We start from the raw sequence: 25,793 nt of genomic DNA, 5'->3' as shown, positions 1-25,793 counted from the left end.
TCAGGTCAGGCCTCTGCGGGCCCACACTGATCCTTGCGCTCTCCATCTTAAAGGCTCTGGGAAGAGGTCCACCGTGGGAGGTAAAGAGAAACACAAGAATGTGGGAGTTCTGGAGGGCTGTCAGTGTCAGGGAAGGTGAAATCGCCAACAGGTGACCGGTGTTCTTGGTCATGGCCATTGGGGGCTTCTGATCAATGGAGCATCACCAGGGGTGTTCCCAGTGGAACCAGTGGTCTTGATCCAGCCTCCGAGTCCCAGCACGTGAGTGCCCACTCCCTCTGCCTCCCCTGCAGGCCTGTCCTCAGGGTCATGGATAGCAGCAGGTGGCCCTGAGGCCAGGAATGGTCAAGTCTGAGGGAGGGACCGGACGGGAGAAGCCTGCTGGAGGGCCCTGGAAGGAGAATTATGGGCGAAGGGCGGGTGGTCACCGTGCCCCACATCTTGGACACTGAGTGGTGGTGTGGGGGAGCCCAGGGTGGGCACAGGTACCACGGAGCGGGGACCGGGTCCAGGCCTGGCAGGTGCCAGTCAGGCTTCGTCCCCTGCTGCTCCACGCCTCGCTTTCCTCCACTGGAAAATGGGCAGGAGCGCGGGCCCGTCTCCAAGGACGCATCGCGTCAACGCGGGGTCTGATACGCCGCCTCCGGGAGACCGAGCACCCTTGCGCCCTCAGGGTCTCTGACGCCGCAAGGAAGCCCAAGCCCTCNGGCTGGAGGAGCTGTCCCCTTCAGGGCTGAGAGGGGTGGGGGTGGGGTGGATGCGGGGGTGTGGCCGAGCTGGAGGAACCCCGGGACGTGGGGGCCCCCACACGGATGGGGTGTTCGAGATGTGGGGGAACCAGGGCCGAGTTAGACCCTTCAGTGAGCGGCAAGGGGTCCCCGGGCAGTGGCCGCCGCACGCCGTTTTAGGCAGGACCGAACCGGGGATGAAGGAACGGAGGACGCGGGCGGGGTGGGCTTGGTGCTCACAAGCCGCCTGCGCCTTGCGTCTTGGGGACATGCGGGGAGCGCTGGGAACCTGAGCGAGCGGGGCCCGAGGTCCTTGCGGCGGCGGAGCCGGCTTGTCCGCTGCTACCGGGAAGAGGCCAGAGCTTCCCGGTCGCTGCCTCGCGCATGTCTGGAGTCAGCGCCACCCTCCGACCTGGGGAGGCAAAGGCCTGGGCTCCCGGACCACGCTGGTGGTCGCAGTCTTGGCTGGTGGCGCGGCCTGGGTCTCCAGGGCTGGACTGGGCTGCCTCCAAGGGGGGGAATTGCCCAGTTTCTACCGAGTCTGGGAAGGCTACCACCCCAGTTGGAGAGTGACCCTGTGGGTGACATTGGCGCCTGGCCTCCCTCCCATCCTTAGGGAGGGGTCGCTGCTAGGAGAGCTGGTGGGAAGGCGTTTAGGCCCCTAGCTTGGCTGCGACTCCGCTGGGGTCACCCCGCCCCAATCTGGCTGGAGGTGGCAGGGGGTGCAGGGACAGAGTGCTCGGCGCCAACAAAGGGGCCTTTCTCTGCTGGCTGGGAAGAGACTGGCTCTTGTTAAGTCAAGGATAGGGTGTTGTTTGGCTGCCACTGTCCCCACCACCATCCCCGTATCCCCCACATGGGAAAGAGTCTGGAAGCAGACCCCCTGCTCCAGGGAGGGGGAAGCAGGCACAAGTGTCCCTCCACAGGTCGGCCTTGGTCCGTATCTGGCTTTGTTGCTCCCCCTACTTTCCCAGTTTCCAGCTGGGAAGCGGGAGATCCAGGAGGTTGAGGGTCAGAGCCCAGGCGGGGGATGTGGTTGCTCTGGGACAACCAGTGTGGAGCAGGCGCCCTCCCTGAGGAGGAGGCTGGCAGAGGGGCCTGGTGGCAAGATCGTGTACACCCTCCCTTTTGGAATCCCCGGAGCTTGGGTCAGCCCGGGTGGCGGGTGGGACGAGAGCGATTCCAGGCTCGCCCTTCCCAAGAAATGGGTGGAGGGGCTGCCCTTTCCTCCAAAGCTCATCTTCTTGGCAGCCGCCTGGTTGCCAGGGGTTACTGGAACTGGCTCTGGCTGTCTCCATGGCAACTGTTGGTGCTCTGGCCCCCTCAAGCCTCTCCTGGAGGGAAGGGGGTGGGCTTGACCCAGCAGCTCTGGAGCCCCGCCCACAGGGAGCTTGAGGCCCAGGCTCCTGGACTCCCGGGGAGCTGTGCCCCCCCCCCCATTCCTCCGTGCCTCACCATTGCGTGATCCCTGTTCCTTCGAGTCCTCCCTGGTGTTGCCTTGTGGTCCCTGTGGCTCAGCTCATGTCTACCATCTCACTGAACATCCTTTCCCTGCCCTCCCCGTTCTCCCTCTGCCCCATTCTCCCCTCCTTTGTCCCCCCACATTCTCATGCTCTCCCCCCACCTACCCACCCCATCTTCCCCAGCCCCTGTTTCTCTCTAGTCTGCCCCCAAATTCTGGCCCCGAGATACCTCCCGTAGGGGCTCTCTGTTCTCCCAGAGCCCCCTATACTCACCTCCAGGCTCTCTCCACAGGTTTATCCCCACAGCCCACTCCGTATCTTCTCTTTATCCGCCTCCTCCCTGTTCTATCCCCAGCGTCCTCTGTGACCCCCAACTCCCCTGGGTTGACCCCACTGGTCTCCCTTACCTTACACTCACATGTCCCCCTCCTTGCCATCAGGGCTTTCTCTTAGGTCTTTCCTCACCCCCATCCCCACCCTGCACTGGACAGCTGAGCACTAAGTTTAGCCCTTGGCTGGTGCACGTGGGCTCTGGTTACGCTCCAGGCGGCTGTGGGTACCGGGCCCAGCCCTCCCCAACCCCGCGCAGCCTGGAGAACCCCTGAGCCTGGGCTTCCTGGCCCTGGGCCCCCAGCGCTGATGGCCACCCACCTTCTCACCTGTAGCCCCTGGCCAAGCGCTGTCGCCTCCAGCCTAGAGATGCCGCCAAGATGCCTGAGAGTGCCTGGAAGTTTCTCTTCTACCTGGGCGCCTGGAGCTACAGCGCCTACCTGCTCTTCGGCACCGACTACCCCTTCTTTCACGACCCACCCTCTGTGTTCTACGGTAGGGGCCTTGCCAGACAGAGCAGGGTGGGGGAGGGTTCTGCTCGGCACATGGGGAAGGGTACATAGGGGAGCCGGACACTCATCACATGTCTTGTGCTAGATGTCTGCCCCCAGACAAGGCCCAAGGTAGCCTCAAGACAAGGGTGATCAAAGGGCTTTGGAGACAGGAAAATGTCTTTAGAAACTGGTCCTATTAGGGCTCAGGGAGGTGCCATGAATGAGGTGACCCCTTGCGTGGGCCCAGGTGGGCATTCCAGATGCCTGGAATAGCATGTGCAAAGGTCCTGGGGCATGCATGCTCTTGGTGCATGAGGACGAGAGGAGCATAGGAGGAGTCTGAGTTTCATCCTAAATGAGATGGGTTTGTGAATCATAAAAAGCTTCTGGCTGCGATGTGGAGGCAGGAGAGTCTTGGAAAAGGAAGAAAGTGACACAGTGGGGAGGTGAGGGACTTAATGTGGCTTCGACCTGCTTGCCAAAGAGATAAAGACAGTGAGAAATGGCTGCATCCATTGATTGGATTAGATACGAGGGTTGTCAAGGCCTGAGCTTGGTGGAATAGGCAGGAAGGTGACTGCAGTGTCCTTTATTGCCAGTAGGCAGGCTGTTACAGAAAACCTGATCTGTGATGGGGGTGTCAGGGTCTCTCTGTTCCTGTGCTGACCACCCAGGCTGTGTGCCAGGGACACACATGGGCATGTGTCCTGCCATGTGACATAAACAGTTTCAGAAGGCTCCTGGAGGCACCAAGCCCCGGCTTCCATCAGAGGGCTGGGCACAGAGCTGCTGTGTTTCGGTGTCCTGGTGACAAGCACTGAGTTTGCTGGGCACCTGCCTGTCTTGGTGGGGCCCTGTCACCCGCATGGCCATTCTCATAAATCCCTGGATGGCAGGGTTTAGCTGTCATCTAGTTTTCCGTTATGTGAATGAGCCACAGTGGAACTGTCTGTTTCAGGCATGGAGTTGCCTCTGGCTTTTTCTTATAAGTTACGCTGTGATCACCTGCTTGCAGGTTAACTGCTTATTTGCATGTGCATTTAGTGGGCGCCTGCTGTGGACCAGGCACTGTGCTGACATGGCTGTGAGCACGAGAGCTCAATGAAATTGCGAGTGAAATGCGAAATCTGTGAACAGCCGGATAAGAAAACTTGAGGGGGAAGAGGGGAGGGAGGATTTCTACAGTGCTGAAGACGGCCCCACCAGAAAGGACTTTTTGTTTTGTTTTGTTTTGTTTTTCGGAGAAAGGACTTTTGAATGGGGACCTGGAGGTGCCTAGAGCAGATCAGAAATGCACCGGCCGCCGTGGGAGGGGCACACTCCCGGCAGATCAGAGGCAGCAAGGAGCCCCCTAAGACGGGGTGTTTCTTAGGGAGCAGAGGGGGTTGTTGACAGGCTCAAATGATCAGGGGAATGAGGGCAGGAGCCAGGGTACAAAGGGGCTCTGCCCAGAGTGAGAGAGAACTGGCTGGCTCGAGAAACGTTTTGAACGCGGAACTGGTAGGACTTTGCCAAGNGATTCCGGGGGCTGGATGTGGGGGGTGGGAGCGATTCAGGGAGAGCAGGAGCTGGGTTTGGGACACCCAGGCGCTGGTCCCAGGGGCCAAAACGGGCGATGTGGTGGGGGTGACACAGAGGGCCCAGAGCAGCCAGTGGATGTGAGTGTGGAGGGCAGGCTGGCGGTCCGTGAACGGAGCCCGGCCCCCAAGGGTGCAGAGGTGCAGACAGAGTCTGGATGAGGAGTCGTATGTGTGCCCCCCTCTCCCTGCCCTGCCTCAGATCGGGGGCTGGAGGCCGGAGGGGGACGCTCACCCAGGGTAAAAGTCCTGCCAGTGTGATGGGTGCCTCCACCTTCCTTCTTCTTCTTTTTTTAAGTGTTTATTTATTTTGAGAGACAGAGAAGGAGAGCATGAGCAGGGGTTAGGGGCAGAGAGAGAGAGAAGGAGAGAGAATCCCAAGCAGGCTCCATGCTGTCAAGCACAAAGCCCGGTGTGGGCTCGATCTCACGAACCTTGAGATCATGACCTGAACTGAAATCAAGAGTCAGGTGCTTAACTGACTGAGCCACCCAGACGCCCTGACCTCCCTTCCTCCTAAAGAGGGACAGAAGCACCCGGTGGCTGTGTGAGCCCTGGGGGGGGGGGGGGGGCCCTNACCCTCCACTGACTGCAGCATTCCCACGTGGTGAGGACAGAGCTCGGAGGGAGGGCCCTGCTGCAAGTGCGGGTTTTGCTGTCAAGCTTTGGGGAGGCCCTGGACCTGGCAAAGCAGTGGGATGGTGGCTGCAATTTTTTGTTATTAGGTAAAATATACATGACATAAAATCAACCACAATTCACCAGTCACAAGTAATGCATGAGTCCGCTTATACGGGGTCCCTGGAGTGGCCAGATTCAGAGACCAGAAGCGGACCCGTGGGCGCCAGGGCTGGGGGAAGGGATGGGGAGCGGGTGTTTAGTGGGGACACGGGTTCAGTTTTACCACATGAAAGGAGCTCACACACAGCAGTGTGAACGTACTAATGCTCCCGAACTTAAAAATGCCTCAGCTGGCAACACTTATGCTGCATGTGTTTTATCATAGTTTTAAAAAATCCACCATTTGGGGACACCTGGGTGGCTCAGTTAGGTAAGCTTCTGACTTCAGCGCAGGTCATGATCTCACAGTTCGTGGGTGTCGTGACAGCGCTGTGCTGTCAGTACTGAGCCTGCTTCGGATCCTCTGCCCCCCTCTCCCTGCCTCTCCCCTGCTTGCGTGTGCATGCATGTTCTCTCTCTCACTCTCAAAAATAAATAAACATTAAAAAAATAAATAACATTTACAAATTCACCATTTTATTTTTTAAATTAATTCTTAGAGAGAGACAGAGTGTGAGCAGGGGAGGGGCAGAGAGAGAGAGGGACACAGAATCTCAAGCAGGCTCCAAGCTCTCAGCTGTCAGCACAGAGCCCGACACGGGGCTCGAACTCACAAGCCATGGGATCATGACCTGAGCCGAAGCGGACTCCTAACCAACTGAGCCACCCAGATGCCCCCAAATTCACCATTTTAAAACGAACAGTTCAGAGGCATTTAGTGCACTCACAGTCTTGTGCCACCATCACCTCTGTCTGGTTCCAGACCATTTTTCCATCACCCCAAAAGGAGACCTGTTCCCATGAGCATCACCTCCTCCCCCTGACATCCCCTAATCTGCTTTCTGTCAGTATGGACTCTCCCGTTCTGGACGTTTCACACATGTGGGATTATGCACTGTGTGCCCATTTGTGTCTGGCTTCTGTCACTCAGCCTCTTGGTTTTGAGGTTCATCCACGCTGCCGTGTGTGCCAGTGCATCGCTCCTTCCTATGGCTGAGTACTGTTCCATCGTGTGGCCTGACCACGTTTTGCTCGCCCGCTCACTAGCTGATGGACACGTGGGTTGCTTCCACCTTTTGGGGACTGTGAACAGNAGAGAGAATCCCAAGCAGGCTCCATGCTGTCAAGCACAAAGCCCGGTGTGGGCTCGATCTCACGAACCTTGAGATCATGACGTGAACTGAAATCAAGAGTCAGGTGCTTAACTGACTGAGCCACCCAGACGCCCTGACCTCCCTTCCTCCTAAAGAGGGACAGAAGCACCCGGTGGCTGTGNACCCTCCACTGACTGCAGCATTCCCACGTGGTGAGGACAGAGCTCGGAGGGAGGGCCCTGCTGCAAGTGCGGGTTTTGCTGTCAAGCTTTGGGGAGGCCCTGGACCTGGCAAAGCAGTGGGATGGTGGCTGCAATTTTTTGTTATTAGGTAAAATATACATGACATAAAATCAACCACAATTCACCAGTCACAAGTAATGCATGAGTCCGCTTATACGGGGTCCCTGGAGTGGCCAGATTCAGAGACCAGAAGCGGACCCGTGGGCGCCAGGGCTGGGGGAAGGGATGGGGAGCGGGTGTTTAGTGGGGACACGGGTTCAGTTTTACCACATGAAAGGAGCTCACACACAGCAGTGTGAACGTACTAATGCTCCCGAACTTAAAAATGCCTCAGCTGGCAACACTTATGCTGCATGTGTTTTATCATAGTTTTAAAAAATCCACCATTTGGGGACACCTGGGTGGCTCAGTTAGGTAAGCTTCTGACTTCAGCGCAGGTCATGATCTCACAGTTCGTGGGTGTCGTGACAGCGCTGTGCTGTCAGTACTGAGCCTGCTTCGGATCCTCTGCCCCCCTCTCCCTGCCTCTCCCCTGCTTGCGTGTGCATGCATGTTCTCTCTCTCACTCTCAAAAATAAATAAACATTAAAAAAATAAATAACATTTACAAATTCACCATTTTATTTTTTAAATTAATTCTTAGAGAGAGACAGAGTGTGAGCAGGGGAGGGGCAGAGAGAGAGAGGGACACAGAATCTCAAGCAGGCTCCAAGCTCTCAGCTGTCAGCACAGAGCCCGACACGGGGCTCGAACTCACAAGCCATGGGATCATGACCTGAGCCGAAGCGGACTCCTAACCAACTGAGCCACCCAGATGCCCCCAAATTCACCATTTTAAAACGAACAGTTCAGAGGCATTTAGTGCACTCACAGTCTTGTGCCACCATCACCTCTGTCTGGTTCCAGACCATTTTTCCATCACCCCAAAAGGAGACCTGTTCCCATGAGCATCACCTCCTCCCCCTGACATCCCCTAATCTGCTTTCTGTCAGTATGGACTCTCCCGTTCTGGACGTTTCACACATGTGGGATTATGCACTGTGTGCCCATTTGTGTCTGGCTTCTGTCACTCAGCCTCTTGGTTTTGAGGTTCATCCACGCTGCCGTGTGTGCCAGTGCATCGCTCCTTCCTATGGCTGAGTACTGTTCCATCGTGTGGCCTGACCACGTTTTGCTCGCCCGCTCACTAGCTGATGGACACGTGGGTTGCTTCCACCTTTTGGGGACTGTGAACAGTGCTGTGTGTGTACAAGGGGGCCTGGTTTTGGTTCCCTTGAGCACCTACCAGGAGTGGACTTGCTGGATCACAGCCATTGAGGCCACCGCGGGGAGTGGACGGTTGGGAACAGGCCCTAGAAGGTCAGGAGGGGCTGGGGCGGAGCTGGGTGGGAGGCAGCAGCATCTGGTCCAGGGTCAGGGTGGCGAGGGCAGCGGAAGTGAGCAGAGGCATGGACGGAAGGGGCCCCTGGGTGAGGGTCCAGGTAGATCCCGGGTGCGTAAGAGGTCAAAGCACAGATGAAGAACTGAGGCGAGGGCACTGGGGACTTTTAGGGGACAGCCGGGCTTCCGGGGAACATGTGGGTCTGGTTCCAGGTCTCTGAGGCTGGGGGCCAGGAGGCCCTGGGTGGGGCCCAAGGAGGCCATTTTGGGGAGGGTGGCCAGAGAACAAGGCACGGTCCAGAGAAGTCCAGGTCAGCGCAGGCAGAGCCCTCTCGGTGAGGAAGCAGAGGTGACAGGAGAGCTGGGGTCGCTGTCACCGGGGGCCTGAAGCCTGAATATGGAGCACAAGTGCCAGGAGGAGTGGGGTGGCTGCAGGAGCCGGTGAAGGGGAGCCACAGCCCACATGGTGGGGCAGTGCCTACCCCGTGGCGCTGGCTGGTCTGACTTCTGCCTCAGCTGCTCCGCCCATAGCCTGGTGAGGCGGGTGGCAGCCTCCATCGAGCTGGGGACTGGCTGGGATTGGAGAGCCTGGGACAGGGCATCGGGGCTGGCTCGGGAGAGCCTGATGATTTAGGGAAGACAGGAAGGGGGCCAGGCCAGAGTTGGAAATCCTGCAAGGGACAGATTTCAGGGGTAGGAGCACCTTCTTCTATAAATCGAGAGCTGTTCCAAAAACTAACAGCTGTTCATAAAAAATAACGGGTGGCGGGGCACTTGGGTGGCTCAGTTGGTTAAGTGTCTGACTTAGCTCAGGTCATGATCTCACGGTTCGTGGGTTCGAGCCCCACGTCGGGCTCTGTGCTGACAGCTCAGAGCCTGGAGCCTGTTTCAGATTCTGTGTCTCCTTCTCTCTCTGACCCTCCCCTGCTCACGCTGTCTCTCTCTCTCTCTCTCTCAGAAAGAAATAAAACCTTAAAAATAATTTTTTTTTAATTAAAAAAAAAATAACGGGTGGCGAATGAAGACAAAAAACCAGCTAGCAGAACACCTGCGGGAATGGGGGGCAGGCCCGGGCTTGTGGAAGATGCATCCCAGCTTTCATGGTCCTGGGGGCCTTGGGGGTCCCTGCCAACACAGTCCTGCTGTCCCCAGACTGGACGTCGGGCATGCCGGTCCCACGGGACATCGCAGCCGCCTACCTGCTGCAGGGAAGTTTTTACGGCCATTCCATCTATGCCACGCTGTACATGGACGCCTGGCGCAAGGACTCAGTGGTCATGCTCGTCCACCACGTGGTCACCCTGGTCCTCATCGTCTCCTCCTATGCCTTCCGGTGAGTCCAGGGGCAGCAGGAGGCAGGGGGCAGAGCATGAGCGCAGAGAGGAGCTGCCATGGGCACAGGCTAATGCATCAGGGGAAGCGGGCTGCGGGGAGCGTCTGTGGGGGTGGGCTCCGGAGAGAGATTCCAGAGGGACGGGGGTCTGTCAGGTGCAGAGAGCCCCCCACTCTGCTCAACTCCCCATCTGTCCCCTTCCAACCCCATGGCGGCCTCGGCCAGGTCACAGAGCAAGTGTTTACTGGACCGCCTGCCACGCGCAGGTGCAGCTGGGAACAGGGCAGGCCAGCTCTGGCATTCTAGAGCCCACCGCGGCCAGCACCTGCGGAGCACTTCACATGTAGCCAGTCGGCACCTCGACATGCGTATGTGTGAAATCCAGATCTTTTCTTTACTGGTGTGTGGTGGTTTTTTCTTTTTTTAATGTGGCTGATAGAGAATCTCAAATAACAAGCGGTTCACGTTCTGTTCCTACTGGACTAGGCGATCTAGCTACACGGCCGCAGGGGCCTGTTGCAACTTTAACTACACTGAAACAAAGTTGTATATTCTCTTCTTCAGCCACAGCAGCCACATTTCCCCTGCTCAATGGTCACATGTGGCTGATGGCTCTCATATTAGACAAAGCAGATTTAGCACATTTCCACCATTCTAGGAAATTCTATTAGCTAGCACTGCTCTAGAGTAGAATCAGATGATACAACCCAAACAAACAAATGGGAAAAGAATTAAGAGTTTGTTTGAAAGCAATACCTGTGAAGAAAAATCAAGTCCGGAGATCAGGGCCGCCGGGGTGGTGAGGTGCGGATGGGTGTCTGGGCGACAGGTGGGCCGAGACTGAAAGGAGGTGAAGGAAGACTCCACGAATACTGGGGAGGAACATGTTAGGTGATGGGGACAGCATGTGCAAAGGGCCCGTGGCACATGAGCTGTCAAGAAGGCAGAGTGAGAGAGCCCAGCCACGCCAGGCTGAATTCAGGCCCAGTGGCCCAAACAGCTATAAGTTGGAATGCTGGGGAGGGATAGAGGGACCGCCTTCAGGCTTTAGAGCCTAGTGGGGACTTGGGCTTTCCTGGGCAAGTCTGCAGCTTGCAGCAATGTTCAGGTTAAACAGACCTAGGAGTGTTAGCGTGGCAGTGATGTGCAAGGTGAGGGACAAACTTGTGGGGGATCTGGTTACAAAATGGTCCAGGTCACTGAGGGTCAGGGGTCCCAGAGCTGGGGAGGGGCAAAGAACTTCCAGGGAGGGTGCCAGTGGGGGCAGGTCCAGCTTGGGTGCTGCCACTGACCTGGCCAGCGGCAGGAAGGGGCAGGTCACGGGGGCCAGGGGGGCCAGCTCTGAAGGGGCCCACGGGAAGCCTGGGGTGCAGCCTTGCTGCAGCGACCTCTCCCATCCCGCCTCCCTCCCCAGGTACCACAATGTGGGCATCCTCGTGCTCTTCCTGCATGACGTCAGCGACGTGCAGCTGGAATTTACCAAGCTCAATGTCTACTTCAAGTCTCGCGGAGGCGCCCACCACAGGCTCCACGCGCTGGCCTCCGACCTGGGCTGCCTCAGCTTCTGCCTCAGCTGGTGAGGGGGGCGGGGAAGGAGGCGGGAGCTGTGGTAAGGGGCGGGGCCAGGCAGGGGAGGAGGTGGGGCTTTTGTGGGAAGGGGTGAGGCCACACCAGGAGGTGAGGTTGGTGGGGCAGGCAGGGCACCCAGGACAGGAGAGCCTGAGGGGGACGGAAGCAGGGCAGAATCAGAGCTGGGCAGGAAGGAGACCAGATGGGCAGGGGGGCGAGGAGACCTGGNCGCTCCTGCGCAGGTTCTGGTTCCGCCTCTACTGGTTCCCGCTCAAGGTCCTGTACGCCACGTGCCACTGCAGCCTGCGCGCGGTGCCCGACATCCCCTTCTACTTCTTCTTCAATGCGCTCCTTCTGTTGCTCACCCTTATGAACCTCTACTGGTTCCTGGTGAGTCGGAGCCCCGGCTCCCGGCCCGCCCGCTGTCCCTCAGCCGCGGTCCTGTCCCGGTCCCCGTCCCCACGCGGCAGTCCGGGCACAGGCGCCCCCTGGGTGCACCCAGGGCGGGGGGGGGGCTGGTGGCAGGAGCGCACGGCCCCTCCGAGGGCGGCGGGGTCAGGACGGCGGCGTTTCCTCACCGGTGCCTCCCCTCCCACAGTACATCGTGGCCTTCGCTGCCAAGGTGCTGACGGGCCAGGTACGCGAACTGAAGGACGTTCGGGAATACGACGCGGCAGAGGCCCAGGGCCCCAAGCCCAGCAAAGCTGAGTGAGTGCGGAGGGGCCGCCGCCCCGGTTCATTCCTTTAGCCACGTCTGTCCGTCTGTCCGGCCACACACTCTCTGGGCTGGCTCCGGAGACAAGGCAGCGGATGATGTCGCCCGGCCACGGACGCTGTCCCCCGGAGCCTGCATCCAAAAGAGACTGTAATAAAGGCATGGAAGATGTAGCCGCAGAGCCAGGTGCTGGAAGGACAGACAGGAAGTGGGTAGAGAGGTGTGGGGGTGGGGCAGATGGGTGACGGGCAGGAATCAGGATCTGGGTGGTAGGAGCGGTGAGGCCAAGCCGAGGCGCTCGTCCAGTGGCCCGGCCAGAGAGTCCCCTCTCAGCAGGTGGCAGCAGGAGTGGGGGTGAGGGGTGCCGTGGGGGCCCAGAGAGCCCCTGCTCTGTCCTCGTTGACTCTTCCTGGCCTTGAGGTCCAGCAGGGCAGCCCAGTGGTCAGCCAAGCAGGCGGTACGACTGGGGGCTCAGACCCAGTCTGGCCCACGTGGGCGTCCGAGGGGAGGAGGAAAAAGGGGGCCTCATCAAGCGTCATGGAGGTAGGACCCCCAGGACCCACCAGCCCGTGTTGTGAGCCAGATGGTATTCAAAGCCGCCAGCCTGGAGGGGCCCCGGGAGCGCATGGAGGCAGGCGTGGGCGAGCCGCGGGGTCTGGGGTGCACAGCGCCCCAGAGACAACACGAGCAGCGCCGCAGCGGCAGCGCGGGAGGAGGCCCCTGACGACTCACAAGGCACCGGGCCAGTGGCCCCTGTGGTTTGGCTTCTGGAGCCATCAGGGAACAGCCTGGGAAAGGCGGTTTCAGGGAAGCGGTGCGCTCAGGCCCGATGAGGTCGGTCCGACGGGCAGTGAGGAGGATGAGAGAGGCTGAGGCTTAAAAAAGTCTCCTTGGAACACGTGGGAAGGGGGCAGGGGACGGGAGCCCGACCAGCGCGGAGAGCTGGGTCAGAGGGCGGCTCGACGGCCGCTCACAGAGATAAAGGCACTTTGCACCCTCAGGTATGAGACCACAAGGGGGGGCGGGCGGCGCGGAGGCTAAAATGCCGGCCCCCAGGGCAGGGAGGGACCGGACAGGGGAGGCTGGGCGGCAGGTGCGGTCTCCCCAGCTGGCCCGTGTGGGCATGCTGGCCAAGGTGACAGATCACCACGGGGCCGTCACTGTCATCGGGGCACGTGGGCACAGGGGCCATAGCCAGGAGGAGGAGTGTGGTCACATCCCGACCGTTGCTGTTTTAGGTGAAACAAATAAAAAGAAACAAAGACAATCCAAGATTTCTGGCTCCAGCCACCATTTACCGAGATGGAAGGTGGGGCAGGGCTGTGCACACTGGCAGAGGGGAGATTAGGAGTCTAGTTTGGGGGATGTCAGACCGTCCAATGTCCAGAGAACATGAGTTGGGAATTCCATGAAGACATCAGTGAGGTCTCACTGAAAGGTCTGCCAGACCCTCAGAGGCTTCCAGAAAAAGCAACGGCTAAAGAGAACTCCGGGGGTGGGCGAGGGGAGCATCTGCTTGGCCAAAACTAAAAATCTGAAGGTTCTTCCTGCTGGAAAGTAATGAACCCCTGGTGGAGATGCCCTCGTAATGCAGAGCCCAAGGCAAAGAGCAGGCCGGACCACCCAGCCCCGTTCAGTGCTGCTCCCTCGTCTGTCTGCCCCGAGAACGCCCAGCCAGAATGCGGGTTGGGGAGCTGGCATCTGGCCAGCATTTCCAGTAGGATGAAAGTACAGACCCCGCATGGAAGTGGCAGGGCATGCGATCGACCCACAGGCATCACCAGCAGAACGAAATTCCCCGAGGTTGGCTAGAGTTAGCGCAGTTGGGTATCAAACGAGATGGGATGAAAAGCAAGGAGCATGTGGAACGTGCTATAGAAAAGTGGTCAGGACACCTCCAAACCATCAGCTCAGGTCATGGAAAACAGGGAGGCTGAGGAACTGTCCCAGATCGGAGGAGACTAAGAAGACATGGTGACTGAATGTATGGGATCATGGACCAGGAAAAGGACACCTCTGGAAAAACTGGCAAAATCCAAATAAGGTCTACACTAAGTTCACAGCACTGCCCCAGCCTTGGTTTCCCAGCTGTGACAAATACGCCGTGGACGTGTAAGATGGTAACATTCAGGGAGGCTGGGGGAGGGCTCCGCCAGAGCTCCCTGTACTGTCTCCGCGACACCTCCGCCAGTTCTACGATTGTCCTAAAATAAAAATCTTATTTAAAAAAACACAAAAGGCATGAAAGACCGTCAAAAATGAGACTGGATGTCCTGTGACATTGCCAGGGCTGTCGTATCGAAGTACCGCACGTAGTGGGGGAGCTTTAAAACAACAGAAATTTATCCCTCGCAGTTCTGGAGACCAGAAGTCTAAGACTCAGCAGGGCCGTGCTCCCTCTGAAGTGTCCAGCAGAGGATCCTTCCTTGTCTCTTCCAGCTTCTGGGGGCTCCAGGTGTTTCTCTGTATCAGCCCAGTCTCCATATTCTATCTTCACATGACCTTGTCCTCTCTGGCTCTTCTGTCTTATAAGGACACTTGTCCTGAGATTTAGGGCCCACCCTAAAGCCAGGATGAGGTCATCCCAGATCCCTTCACTTCCATTTGCAGAGACCTTCTTTTCCAAATAAAGTCACATCCACAGGTGCCAGAGATTAGGATGTGGACCTCATACCTTTTTGGGGACCACTGCTCAACCTCTGTGGATGTTAAGACTCATGCAATTAGATACAGCTGAAGAGAGGATCAGTCGCTTGAAAGCTGCAAAGAAATGGCCCAGAAGACAGCAAAAACAGTTGGAAAATATGACAACTAGAATTCTGAGAATCACCTGGTCTAGCTGAGTTCTCATAGGAGAACAGAGACCGTATGAGAAGATGCAACGTGGAGCATTTTCCGGATGTAAAGACGTGAATCATAAAGAGAAAGAATAAAAAGACACCCATGCCCCACGCACATCACCGTGAAAAATACAAAACAGCCACAGAAAAGGTGGCCAATGAACCGTGACACTAACAGCGGCAAGGGACGCTGGATGGCCGCGGAGGAAATTAGCATGTCAGGTGCTAGAAAAGAAGTAATTAGCAACTGGGAATTTCCTGCACAATTTTTTTTTTTGAAAGAGAGAGTGAGCACGCATGCCCATGAGTGGGGGAGCGGCAGTGGGAGAGGGAGCATCCCAAGCAGGCTCCTCCCTGTCAGCGCAGAGCCCAACATGGGGCTCGATCCCATGAACCGTGAGGTGATGACATGAACTGACATCAAGAGTTGGGCGCTTAACTCTTAATTGAGCCCCCAGGCGCCCCCCTTCATACACAGTTTTGACAGCGTTTGTGCAAGAACACCTGGCTGGCTCAGCCAGCCGGGCACGAGACTCTTGATCTCAGGGTTGTGAGTTCGAGTCCCACATTGAATACAGAGTTTACCTTAAAAAATAAATAAAATCTTTAAATAAAAACAATTACTCCAGAGACAGGACGCCTACAAGAATGAAACCTATGAAAATGTACCATCCACAGATCTCCATGGGTGTTCTTCAGAAAACAGGAATGCTATTCCAAGAGGTAGATCAGCAGATGAAATGACACATACCTGGGTGAAAACTTTTAAATGCCTAATTTGAGATTTAAAATTTAAAGAAAGACCTGACGTAGTAAATATCAAAATGGGGTTGGGGCCTCTACACTTGACAGGAGGGTGGGGGTTACTGTTAGTCTATAGTAAGTACTTCTGTTAATGCTGTTGGGGCATAGAGGGGAACCCAGAAAAAAAAACAGGTACCACAAAATAAATGCAAAAGAGGAAGGTTAGAAAAAGCAGGATAGGTAATGCAAAATAAGAGGGTAGAATCCCAAATATTATGCACCCAAAAAAGCATACATGAAATAATTGTAATGGTTGCAACATTTTTTTTTTTTTTAATATCTACTCCTATACTGGTTAAAAGACTTCAAGTCCAGGGTATGTGAAAGTTGCAAGTAAAAGGATGGGACAAGAAATTCAGGTGGAGTTCTTGATCTGGAACGTTCCACAATGTGCAACCCAGAATCTCTGTATGAGGGGATTAAGGGAGGTAGTCCGGGCTCACAGTCAAGCAGCCCAGAAACTGGGTGAACAGATGCTCTTTTTAAGCACAGGACCTTGCTCACCACTGAGCAAACTCCGCCACGGGGGAAATCTCCAGCACTCAGAACCAGCATCGTGCAGGCCGCATAGATGAAAATTCAGGGAGGTTTGAGAACAGCAAGGAAATGACAACACAAACCACTTTTAATTCAGGAACTGCAAAAACAAAACGTGCCAGTGAGGTAGCGCCGCCCCTTCCTCACTGTGCTCGGCCTCATTCCTGCTGCTTCTCTCTCTTCTCACCCCTTCTCCCTCCCAGAGCCCCTGGTCATCTGGCACTTACATCACCGTCAGCCCCCCAGCCCCGTGCCCTGGTCACGACCCAGCCCCTCCGTCTGAAGCCTCCATCATTGCCTCAGGCTCTGCCGGGGTCAGCAGCCATCAAGGGCCCTCACCCCGTCTGCCCACCCGCCCCACGGTACCCACCATTTCCCTGCCAGCCTTCCCCTCCCAAGCCTCTTTCATTCAATTCACCCCAACTTACAAGTTTCTCTCCCAGCTCACGGTGTTCCTCTGTGCACCGATCTCTGTCTCCAGGTCTGCTTGACATTCCTAGTATCTTTGAAAATATCCGGAACCAGCCCCCATCCCCACCCCGAACATGTCTCCGGAACATTTTTTTTCCATTGCAGTTGATGGAAACTCGGTGAAAACCTTGGCAAGCCCTAGGGAGTTCCCTCACTACTACTCCTTCTTACCTCTGAGGAAACATCTAGAATCCACCAGAGACGCTGCTTGCCCTCACTCATCTCCCTCCAGCTTCCGCCCTTGTTCTGATTCTTTTTTCCTCATGGTGGTGCAGTGAGACTGAAAAGCATAAATCCGACATCATAGAGAAGCCACACGCCCCCCCCCCAAATACTGACACTGGTTTTGATGGGGGAAGGGGTGCTTGGAAGCTAGTACAGAAAAATAGACCAGCATCATCGGGAAAGTTCTTATAAAAAGTCACGTGGCAGGGTACCGATCCTTGAAGGAATTAAACTTAATATATGGAAACTAAAACAGGGCAGAACAGAGCTGAGTCCATAAATAGAATAGACTCCAGGCCTAAAGATCACTGGGAGGCAAGAGCTGTCAGAACACTTGGTAACCATCTGGAGAAGAGAGCAAACCTTCGTGGGATCTCGAATCAGCCTGAGGGCAAACCCCCCACGGATCAGATACCGAGACTGAAGTAGAAGCTGTGAAATGAAACCAGACCCAAAAGGGAGATTGTGTCGTCTAGCAATTGAACTATTAGAACAGTCCAGAAGCTGGGAACCCCACCTCTGCTCTGTTGAGGGAGCCAAGAGGCAAAGCCAGAAGAGCAAGGGCCGACGGGAGGCCCGCATAGGGCTCATCTATAACTTCATGGATCAATGGCTCCTGCTGGTGGCAGAGAGCGAGCGAGCGAGAGAGAGAGAGAGAGAGAGAGAGAGAGAGAGAGAGAGAGAGTGCAAGCCATGGGAAAGGGGGTAGAGGATGGGATGCATGCTCCCAGGAAGGGAGTCCAGTGTGTCTGGCCCAAGGGAAGAATGGACTGAAGTGGCTGAAGTCATCCATCTCCAGTGAAGTGGATCCTTTCACGAAAGGGTCTCCGAGCTAGATTGCTCTGCAAAGCAGAGAGATGCAGGGGATGGTAGTGTAATGCCCCTGTATGCTAGTATCTGTGTGAGACACCAGCAAGATTTGTGTGAAATAGCACACCGAAGCAAGACCCCAGGGCCGAGTCCCAGGAGCGGCTCGGGCACACTGAGTTTTCCACTCTTCCTGATGTCTAGATTGTGAGAATATATTACCAGCTCGGGGAATTTAATACATCTGTATGTAACCTAGAAGGTGGAATCCACGTCTGCAGAGACGGACAGACCATGTGCAGAGGCACGAAGGGCTGCCCTAAGTGGGAACAGGCATAGCCAGGACCATGACCATTAAGCCGCATAAGATGCTGTTTCAGCACCAGCAGGCACTGACAGAGGCACCAGGGAGCAGGGGCAGAAGCCCTTGTTGAATCTGGTAAGGTGGTCATGGGCAGGCCCCCAGCACGCAGGTCCCCTCCCAGTCGGAACCCCAGAGACCTGCCACTAATACAGGCGGGGGAGATGGAATTTACAGAGAGCGGTGGTGCACACGGGAGCGATTTCAGTGTCGCGTTTTTGGAAAATTGAAGTGCAGAAGACATCTCTGTAGACCGTTCGAAATATGCAAACTATATGTTATTTAGAAATCAGGGGCCTTTCTCTGGACTCTTAACCTGGAACACTTAGCATATTAACGAGAGTTTTAAGATACTGCATAACTTGTTCTAAGAACATGGAAGTAAAGTAGGGACTGTGGCAGATGTAGACAGAGGGCCGTGGATGGAGACTCACAGGGGTTGTGAAGACTTCCCTTGTTGGGCTGTGAGCCAGCCAGGGCCACCGGAGCCAGGGAGGAGCCCTCGCTGGGTGGAGTGGCAGGGAGCTCTGGCCAGTTTTGCCTCCCTGGAAGGGGAGAAATATAAAGTGCAAGGGCTTATCCAGAACCGAGTGGTGGGGGGAAGTCAGGCGAGTGCTCTTACTTTCCAGCGCNTTAAGGGGGGGGTGGGGGGGGCAGGGGCGCTATACCCACTAGTGAAAGGCAAAGCCTTATGGCCCTTTGAGAAGGGAGGAAGGACCCAGGTGCGCCCCCGCCAGGCAGGAAAAAGGGAAGTGGAGGGCAAGGCAGTCGGGACAGGGCAGTATGCAGGGCATGGAGCCCCGGACTAACCGCGGCCCGGTTCTGGCCTCCAGGAAGCCGCTGAGGAATGGCCTGGTGAGAGACAAGCGCTTCTGAACTCCTTTACCACCTTCACACCCCTTAGGACCCAGCCCCGTCCGACCACGCCCCTCCCAGGGACCGACCACGCCCCTGCCCCGGGACTCTGGCTCCGTCCAGCTCCACCCCACTGAGGCCCTGGCCATTGCCGGTCACCTCCCCCTGGACCCCTCGCCGGCACCCCCGAGACCCCGCCCCTGGGGTCTACCCTAGTCGGGCTTCAGAACCGCGGCCACGTCCCCCAGGACCCTGACCCCGCCCAGCCCCAGACCTCTGTCCTGGCCCCTCCGGAGACCTCGGCCCCGCCCCCAGGCTGCAGGTCGGGGGTGTCCGGCGGCCCCTGAGCACTCGTCCGGCAGCTGCCAGCGAGGAAGATGCCATCGCCCTGCCGCCGTCCTGGCCGCCGTGTCCTTTTCCTCCTCCTGACCCTGCTGCTGCCGTCACCGCCCCCAGCCCGCGCCCCAGCGCCCCCGGGGCCCGCCGCCTCCCTGCTCCAGGCTCTCGGGCTGCCTGACGCGCACCGGGGCGCACCCACGCCTCGGCCAGTACCCCCCGTCATGTGGCGCCTCTTCCGCCACCGGGACCCCCAGGAGGCCAGGGTGGGCCCGCGGCGGACGCCCCAGGGGACCACCCTGAGACCGTGCCACATGGAGGAACTGGGGGTCGCCGGAAACATCGTGCGCCACATCTCAGACCGCGGTAAGTGGGGCCTGCGTTGGAGGCGTGTGTCCGGGAGGCTGAGACTGATTTCCTCTGAGCGCCCTGCCACGAGCCTCCAGCGCCGCGTGGGGGAGGCCAGAGCACCTCCGAGTGTCCCCACTCATCCCGTCCAGCCCACGAGCAACCTGGACCTCCGCACTCCATCCGTTCTTCCCCGTGGACACCTGTGGGGACGGTTGGAGTTGTCCCAAGGCCAGGCTCCCTTGCACCCGGCAAGGCCCCCAGCTTGCAGCTGAAGCCCTGCCCCCACTTTCCCCCCACCCCCGCTGCTTCACACCATTTGATGCCTTTCCTGGAGATACCACCTCTCCAGCATCGCTTCCCCACGGGCCCCAGGCCTCCGTTCATCTCTTCCCCTGCCTGTGGCTGGCGGGCAGGCCGGCCTGCGCTGGGCAGGGCCTCTTACTTGCGAACGATGCCCTTCCCCCACTCCATCACCCCCCGCGCCGCTTCACACCATTTGACGCCTTTAGAAGGCGCACAGTATGGCGCCCCTCTTCCCCCGTCGCTCACCTTTCCCCCACCCGCAGAGACTCCCACGAGGGCAGGCCGGGCAGGGCGCTGGGGCCCAGCGCAAGCTGAGCCCCCTCCTTGCCCCCCCCAGGTGCGCCCACCCGGCCCCCGGAGCCCACCTGGGCTTCGGGGCAGTGCCCTGAGTGGACCGTCGTCTTCGATTTGTCAGCCGTGGAACCTGCCGAGCGGCCGACCCGGGCCCGTCTGGAGATGCGCTTTGCGGCAGCGGAGGAGCCTGCCGGCTGGGAGCTGAGCATAACTCAGGCGGCCGAGGGCGATGACGCGGTGGCCGGGCCGGTGCTGCTCCGCCAGGCAGTGCCCACCCTGACAGTGCCGGTGCGCGCCGAGCTGCTGGGCGCCGCCTGGGCCCGCAACTCCTCGGCGCCTCGCAGCCTCCGCCTGGCGCTGGCGCNAACTGGCCGAGGCCTCGCTGCTGCTGGTGACGCTTGACCCGCGCCTGTGCCACCCACTGGCCCGGCCGCGGCGCGAAGCCGAACCCGCACTGGGCGGCGACCCTGGAGGCGCATGTCGCACGAGGCGGCTCTACGTGAGCTTCCGCGAGGTGGGCTGGCACCGATGGGTCATTGCGCCGCGCGGCTTCCTGGCCAACTACTGCCAGGGCCAGTGCTCGCTGCCCGCAGCGCTGTCTGGACCCGGGGGGACGCCCCCACTCAACCACGCCGTGCTGCGGGCGCTCATGCACGCGGCCGCCCCCGGTGCCACCGGCCTGCCCTGCTGCGTGCCTGCACGCCTGTCGCCCATCTCTGTGCTCTTCTTTGACAACAGCGACAATGTGGTACTGCGGCACTATGAGGATATGGTGGTGGATGAGTGTGGCTGTCGCTGACGGAGCCAGACGGGGGCCCAACAATAAACACTGCGTGGTCCGCTTCCCTGTCTCCAGTCTGGTCACCTGGGGGTGGGAAAGGAAGCAGCCACATCCGTCACCACCCACTGCCAGGGCGTGGGGCAGTGTCCCACAGTGATGCCACCTGTCCAGCTCTCCTCGAGCTGGGTACCTAGAACCCCATCTCTAGGCAGCCTGACATCTAACACGCCCAAGAGCCCCGAGTTGCCCACTGCACGGAGGTCACCCTCCGGTCCCTGCTGTGCACATCAGGCCACGCTCAGCTTTGCCACCCAGGTGACTTCAAGGCTCCCAACCAGCCAGGTCCCCAGACCAGGCGCTCTGCCATCTCCCTGCAGTTTATCTGCCCCAGTGTGAACACAAAAGCTGTTAATTAAGAATTTATTGGTGACAATAGAGCTTAAAACAAATTGACCAGAAATCAAAAGTTACAGTGCCTTGGTACAGATGCTCCTCGATTTGGAAAACTCAGAATAACTGTTGCTATGAAGGTGGAGAACAAAGCAAACAGCNCAGGGTGTGTCGCACAAGGGGTCATAGCGGAAACCTATCCAAACTCTATGCCTCTACGTGGCCTATCAAAAGAAGGGGGAAACCAAAAGCCCTACAGCAATGGTAATAAATAAGAGGCCTTGCCAGAAGGAAGGTGGCCTGTGTGTCCCCGTCTCCCAAGTACAAGCTGGAATTTGGAGGCTTTGAGTTCAGGGCCAGTGTTAGCCTCACAGGGACGGGGAAGCTTGGGGGGGGTGGGGGGGGGCTCAGGGTCACCAGGGCCTGGGGTAGGTAGGGGATGGTCCCCAAATATGTGGTTGCCAGGGAGACAGTACTACCCCACCGTGGTGCACAAGGAGCTGGGGGTGGCTCTCCCAGCTATGGTAACTTCTTGACTTGTGGCCCAGACCCAGCCAGCCAGAAGCCCCCTCAACTAGCTGATGTGACAAAGTGGTCCAAGCCCCTTCGGCACAGAACCAACCTATTTCTGAAACATACTCCTTTTCCCCCAAAAAAGCAGAAATCACCCCACCCCATCACACCTGTGCCCACAGGTAGAGGGGCTCCCAACTGGGAGAGTGGGGTAGAGAACAAGGTCAGTGGGGCACTCGGCGTGTCTAACCAGCCACGGGGACTGTGGGTGCCTCCCTGGGGATGGGTCCTCTTGGCTGCCGTCTTCCATCAAATCCTCAGGAAGGACCCTAGGGAAGAAGCCACTGGCCAGAGAATAGCCACCTCCCCACCCTCTGGCCTCACAGCCAGTCCTGCCCAGGGCCCCTCCCAGAGTGGGTGGGGCGAGAGTCCACCGCGTGCGGGAAGCGCTGTGCTTCTCAGAGTCCAGCGGAGACTGGGGCTGCCTGGCCCGGGACGAGACGGTGCTCTCTCACCGCCCTGACGTGCAGGGAGAAGCCGCTGGAAGCTAAAACTCAAAACAAAAATCCTCCTCGCGATCCCGTCACAGGTGTTGATCCTAATCTTGAGATGTGTTGGCTTGTTTAAACTTCGTTTCTGGAAGCTTCTTGCATCTTCCAGGTCCACCACTAAGATTTGAGAGACAAACTCAGGAAAGTATATTTTTCAGTACTCCTTTGAAAGAATCTTTAAAAAACAAACAGAAAAACCCAAAACACCGTGTTTTCTTTAAATGAAACCCTCTTAGAACACAGGCAGCGTAGCCAGGGCAGTTTCAGAGATGGCGTGGACAGAACCCACACCTCCGCGGGGCTCTCCCGACACGGCCGCCCCGGCAAGGAGCCTGCTCGGCACAGAAATGCGAAGTTTTTCCTGCTAAAACGTAGTCCCCTTTCAATAAAAGAGAAACAGAAAGAAAAGAACAGAGGAAAGGGCTACTCTGAGATGAGGGTCTTCCTCCCTCCGCCCTGGTCGCAGACCCAGGTGTGGACGCGGCGAGCGCTGGGCCTCCTTGGCGAGCGGGGCTGGCAGGGCTCGCTGGCGGGCGGGGCTCCGTGGCCGNCTCCGGGGCCGCCCGCCTCCCGCTCTCCCTTCTCCTTCTCCTCGCCGCCGCGGGCCAGCAGTGGGCGCTCGCTCTGTCTCGGGCTCCTCTCTCCCTCGGGTGCTCCTCTCCCTCTCCTGTTGCTCACAGTGGTGCTTCAGTTTTAGCAGTGGAAAACAGGTATCCATTTATTTTTATTTTTTATTACCCAGAATAAGATGCTGATGGACTAAGCCACATAGCTTAGCTCTTCTGCCGCCACCTGTGGGGAGTGAGGAAGGCAAGGGGCCATCAGAGAAGGCAGAGCCCGTGTAGCCGGGCAGCCTGAAGGTGTGGGGCTCCTCCCCCCACTCCACGCTGCATCCGTGAAATGGAACCTCAGAAGCTGGGTGCCCAGACTAGTGACTCCCCACCCAAAGAGAACGAAGCCAAGAGCTTAAGGGGCCTTCTCTGCCAGCAGCACCAGCAGCACCCCACTTCTCCAGCACATGCACGGAGAGGGGCCCAGGCCTGTGCTCGCCCAGCTCCAGTCACACCACACTCGGGGGAACCATGCGACAGGGCTTTCAAGGCACGCGCTCCTGCAGAGGTGCCCCGGGTACCTGAGCCAGGACTCCCACACCCTGCCCTTCCTCACGGAGTTCTAGGACTCTCTCAGGAGAGGACTATGACGCAGGGAGGTGTGAGTGAAGCTCCCATCCCCCCACTGCCATGAGCAGATGCACAGGGAGCCAAAATGGCAGGTCAAAGGACAAGCTGGCCTCTTGAGGACTTGAGAGCCTCCCACACATTTCCCAAATTTCCCATCAAGTCCAGATACTGGTAAAGACCTTCTGCAAGGATCAGCTTGCCTTCTAGTACTGGGACAGCCCTGTCACTCCGCCGTGCTGGTAGGCCCGCTCCCCTTGGTATGTGGAGTCTTGCGACAGCGCCACATCAATCTGTGACTTAAACTCATCGCCAAGGTAACTGTCCTGAAAAACAAAGTTGGGGAAATAAGCATCTGAGTGGAGGATGTGCTAACATCTTTCCAGCCTCAAGAACCTGCTCCAAGTCCAGCCCCTCACCAGGCCCAGAGAGGATCTGGGAAAACCTGGTTCTGAAGCCCAAATAGCAACTGGTTACCTCATCACAGAACACAGGTAACCCAGACCACCTGCTTAAGACAACATCGGGGACGCGATGTTCCAGACTCCACAGCCCCCCTGCTCACGGTGTGATACGCAGGGGGCCATCCTTCTGAGAGGCGTGCTCAGGCCACCGGGGGGGTGTGTGTGAGGTCTGCACTCTGAGGCAGGGTGTGGAGGGCTCCCCCCGGACTGTCCTGACTTCTCTGCTGCTGGCTCACCTGGGACAGCTCGGGCTGAGAGAGGCCGGGCTGGCTCATCTGGGAGGGCTGGCTCATGGAGATGTAGCCCTGTGTCAGGGCGCCCTGGGAGAAGGGCTGGGAGGCCACATCCTGGCTGGCTTGGCTGTTGGGGAGATTCGTCTGGCTGGGTCCAGGGAGCCCAAAGCGGTTCTTCTGGCGCCCCCCACGACCAGTCTTGCCTTTTGGGGTACCCCGGCCTGAAAGACAGCAGTCCAGGGTTCCTTGAAGGAGGTCTGCATCTGACAGACCGGCCCAACTGTTCAAAGCCCAGATGTGAACAAACTCCGACACCAACGTGGTTTGTCCTCCGTGCTGCTGCCGGGCGCTCACCTGCGGCTGGCCCATTGGCTTGTCCAAAATACCCTGGTGGTGGCATGGGTGGCATGACCAGGTTGAAAGGGATGGGAATGTTCATGGCAGCCACGTGGCTGGGGCCCGCACTGATCATGCCGATCTGGTCGTGGGTCTGGAAGTACATGTTTGAGGGCCGGCCTGCAAGACAGGGCAGACAGCAGGCGTCACCTGACACATCCAAATGAGCCTATTGTGGGGCACCTGGGGGGTCTCAGTCGGTTGGATGTCTGACTTCGACTTCAGCTCATGATCTCATGGTTCGTGGGTTCAAGCCCCGCGTTGGGCTCCGTGCTGATAGCTCAGAGCCTGGAGCCTGCTTCAGATTCTGTGTCTCCCTCTCTCTCTGCCCCTCCCCCCACTCACACTCTGTCTCTCAAATATAAGTAACATTAAAAAAAGTTTTTTTCAAATGAGTCTATTGTCTGGCCCCCAAATGGCAGTCAGAATGGTCAGGATGTCCATCTTGTCCTGTCACTGCTCTGACTGCCACAGCGTTTCTTTGTGTAGCCCTATAACAAGGCTACCTGATACAGAATCTCACAACCTCAACCCTGACTCTCAACAGCCGCCCTGGGGCTGGCTCCCGGGAACAATCCTTTCTCCTATGGGAGTTGGAGAATCAATGGCCTACAAGCATCCAAAAGATTGAAACTACATTGCATTTCCAACTGGGTGGGGGTGGAGAGGGGTCGGGGGAAGGGGGAAGGAGTCTTTTGTAGGGCACTTTTTTTATTCATATTACACGCACCCCCATCTCTACCAATACCACCAAAAACAAGAAAACACCTGAGCTGACAAACTAGTGGATCCTACTAAAGCCAAAGGCCCCCAGGTACCCCTGAGGCTAGGGATGTCCCAAACTGCACAGAGCTGCCCTAGGGGCTGGGAAGCCAAAGTGAGTTGAGGCATGAGAGTGTGATCTTCTGGTCTGACCCCAAGGGTTGAGAGCCTTAGATGGGCCCACAGTGAGCTCAAGGATGAACGATGGGCCTGGATAACCCTCAACTACAGGGCAACTCACTCAACTCTCAACTACAGGGCCAATGAGATTTGTCACTTGAGCCCAGCAACCAGAGTACCAGGCAAGCAAGGAAAGGGGTCTCACCCGCTTAAAACACAACGAGCTGCTGGGGCACACCTGGCCACAGGATGGCCAGTGAGCACACGAGGGGACAAGGCTCAATGTAAAATGCGGGCATGTGGCCCCAAGCACCTGGGCGAGGCTGTCACCTTCTGTAGAGACTGGTGCAGGGAAGGGTCCCAAGAAGCAGGAACCTGGGGGGAGAGGAGGTACTCCATGCAGCCAGTGTTAAAGCTCAGCCTTAGGACAGAGAGATCCCACACAGGAGAGCGGTCTGAGAGCGCAAGCGGAAACTTGGGGAAGGCAGTGAAACCAGAACCGAGACTGGGGGCGCC

The 25,793-nt window shown here is 57.7% G+C and overlaps 3 protein-coding genes across 3 annotated transcripts in view; 2 read left to right on the top strand and 1 right to left on the bottom strand.

The window, feature by feature from the left end:
• The first annotated feature begins 2,694 nt into the window (after positions 1-2,694).
• Positions 2,695-18,672, top strand: CERS1 (ceramide synthase 1). Its single transcript, XM_077777260.1, has 7 exons — positions 2,695-2,743; positions 2,857-3,016; positions 9,241-9,421; positions 10,836-10,997; positions 11,233-11,380; positions 11,589-11,698; positions 18,584-18,672. Exons 2-7 carry the CDS (start codon positions 2,902-2,904, stop codon positions 18,624-18,626), a joined length of 759 nt encoding a protein of 252 aa, XP_077633386.1. The 5' UTR covers positions 2,695-2,743; positions 2,857-2,901; the 3' UTR covers positions 18,627-18,672.
• Positions 18,673-18,982: 310 nt separating this feature from the next.
• GDF1 (growth differentiation factor 1) lies at positions 18,983-20,732 on the top strand. Its single transcript, XM_077777259.1, is given in 3 exon segments — positions 18,983-19,307; positions 19,933-20,251; positions 20,253-20,732. Coding segments are annotated over 3 exon segments (1,080 nt in total). The 3' UTR covers positions 20,689-20,732.
• A 2,105-nt stretch (positions 20,733-22,837) lies between these two features.
• UPF1 (UPF1 RNA helicase and ATPase) overlaps positions 22,838-25,793 on the bottom strand; it is a 60,333-nt gene continuing 57,377 nt past the window's right edge. Inside the window, exons 22-25 of the mRNA XM_077777023.1 lie at positions 24,354-24,515; positions 24,003-24,220; positions 23,506-23,628; positions 22,838-22,916 (exon numbers count right to left, since the gene is read on the bottom strand). Of these exons, the coding sequence (XP_077633149.1) occupies positions 23,509-23,628; positions 24,003-24,220; positions 24,354-24,515 (500 nt within the window). The 3' untranslated portion in view covers positions 22,838-22,916; positions 23,506-23,508. The remainder of the gene's footprint in view (positions 22,917-23,505; positions 23,629-24,002; positions 24,221-24,353; positions 24,516-25,793) is intronic.

Source organism: Crocuta crocuta, unplaced genomic scaffold (genome assembly GCF_008692635.1).
Source record: "Crocuta crocuta isolate KB4526 unplaced genomic scaffold, BGI_CrCroc_1.0 scaffold77, whole genome shotgun sequence".
NCBI classification, from domain to species: Eukaryota; Metazoa; Chordata; class Mammalia; order Carnivora; family Hyaenidae; genus Crocuta; species Crocuta crocuta.
Note: the sequence above shows the minus strand (reverse complement) of the source record. Positions and strands in the feature narration are given on the sequence as shown.

What these genes read in the sequence shown, in the direction of transcription:
- CERS1 (XM_077777260.1), top strand. Translation starts at nt 2,902, where the DNA reads ATGCCTGAGAGTGCCTGGAAGTTTCTCTTCTACCTGGGCGCCTGGAGC. An exon ending in CTCAGCTTCTGCCTCAGCTG is followed by an intron (nt 10,998 to 11,232) that starts GTGAGGGGGGCG and finishes GCTCCTGCGCAG; the next exon opens with GTTCTGGTTCCGCCTCTACT. An exon ending in CCCAAGCCCAGCAAAGCTGA is followed by an intron (nt 11,699 to 18,583) that starts GTGAGTGCGGAG and finishes TCTGGCCTCCAG; the next exon opens with GAAGCCGCTGAGGAATGGCC.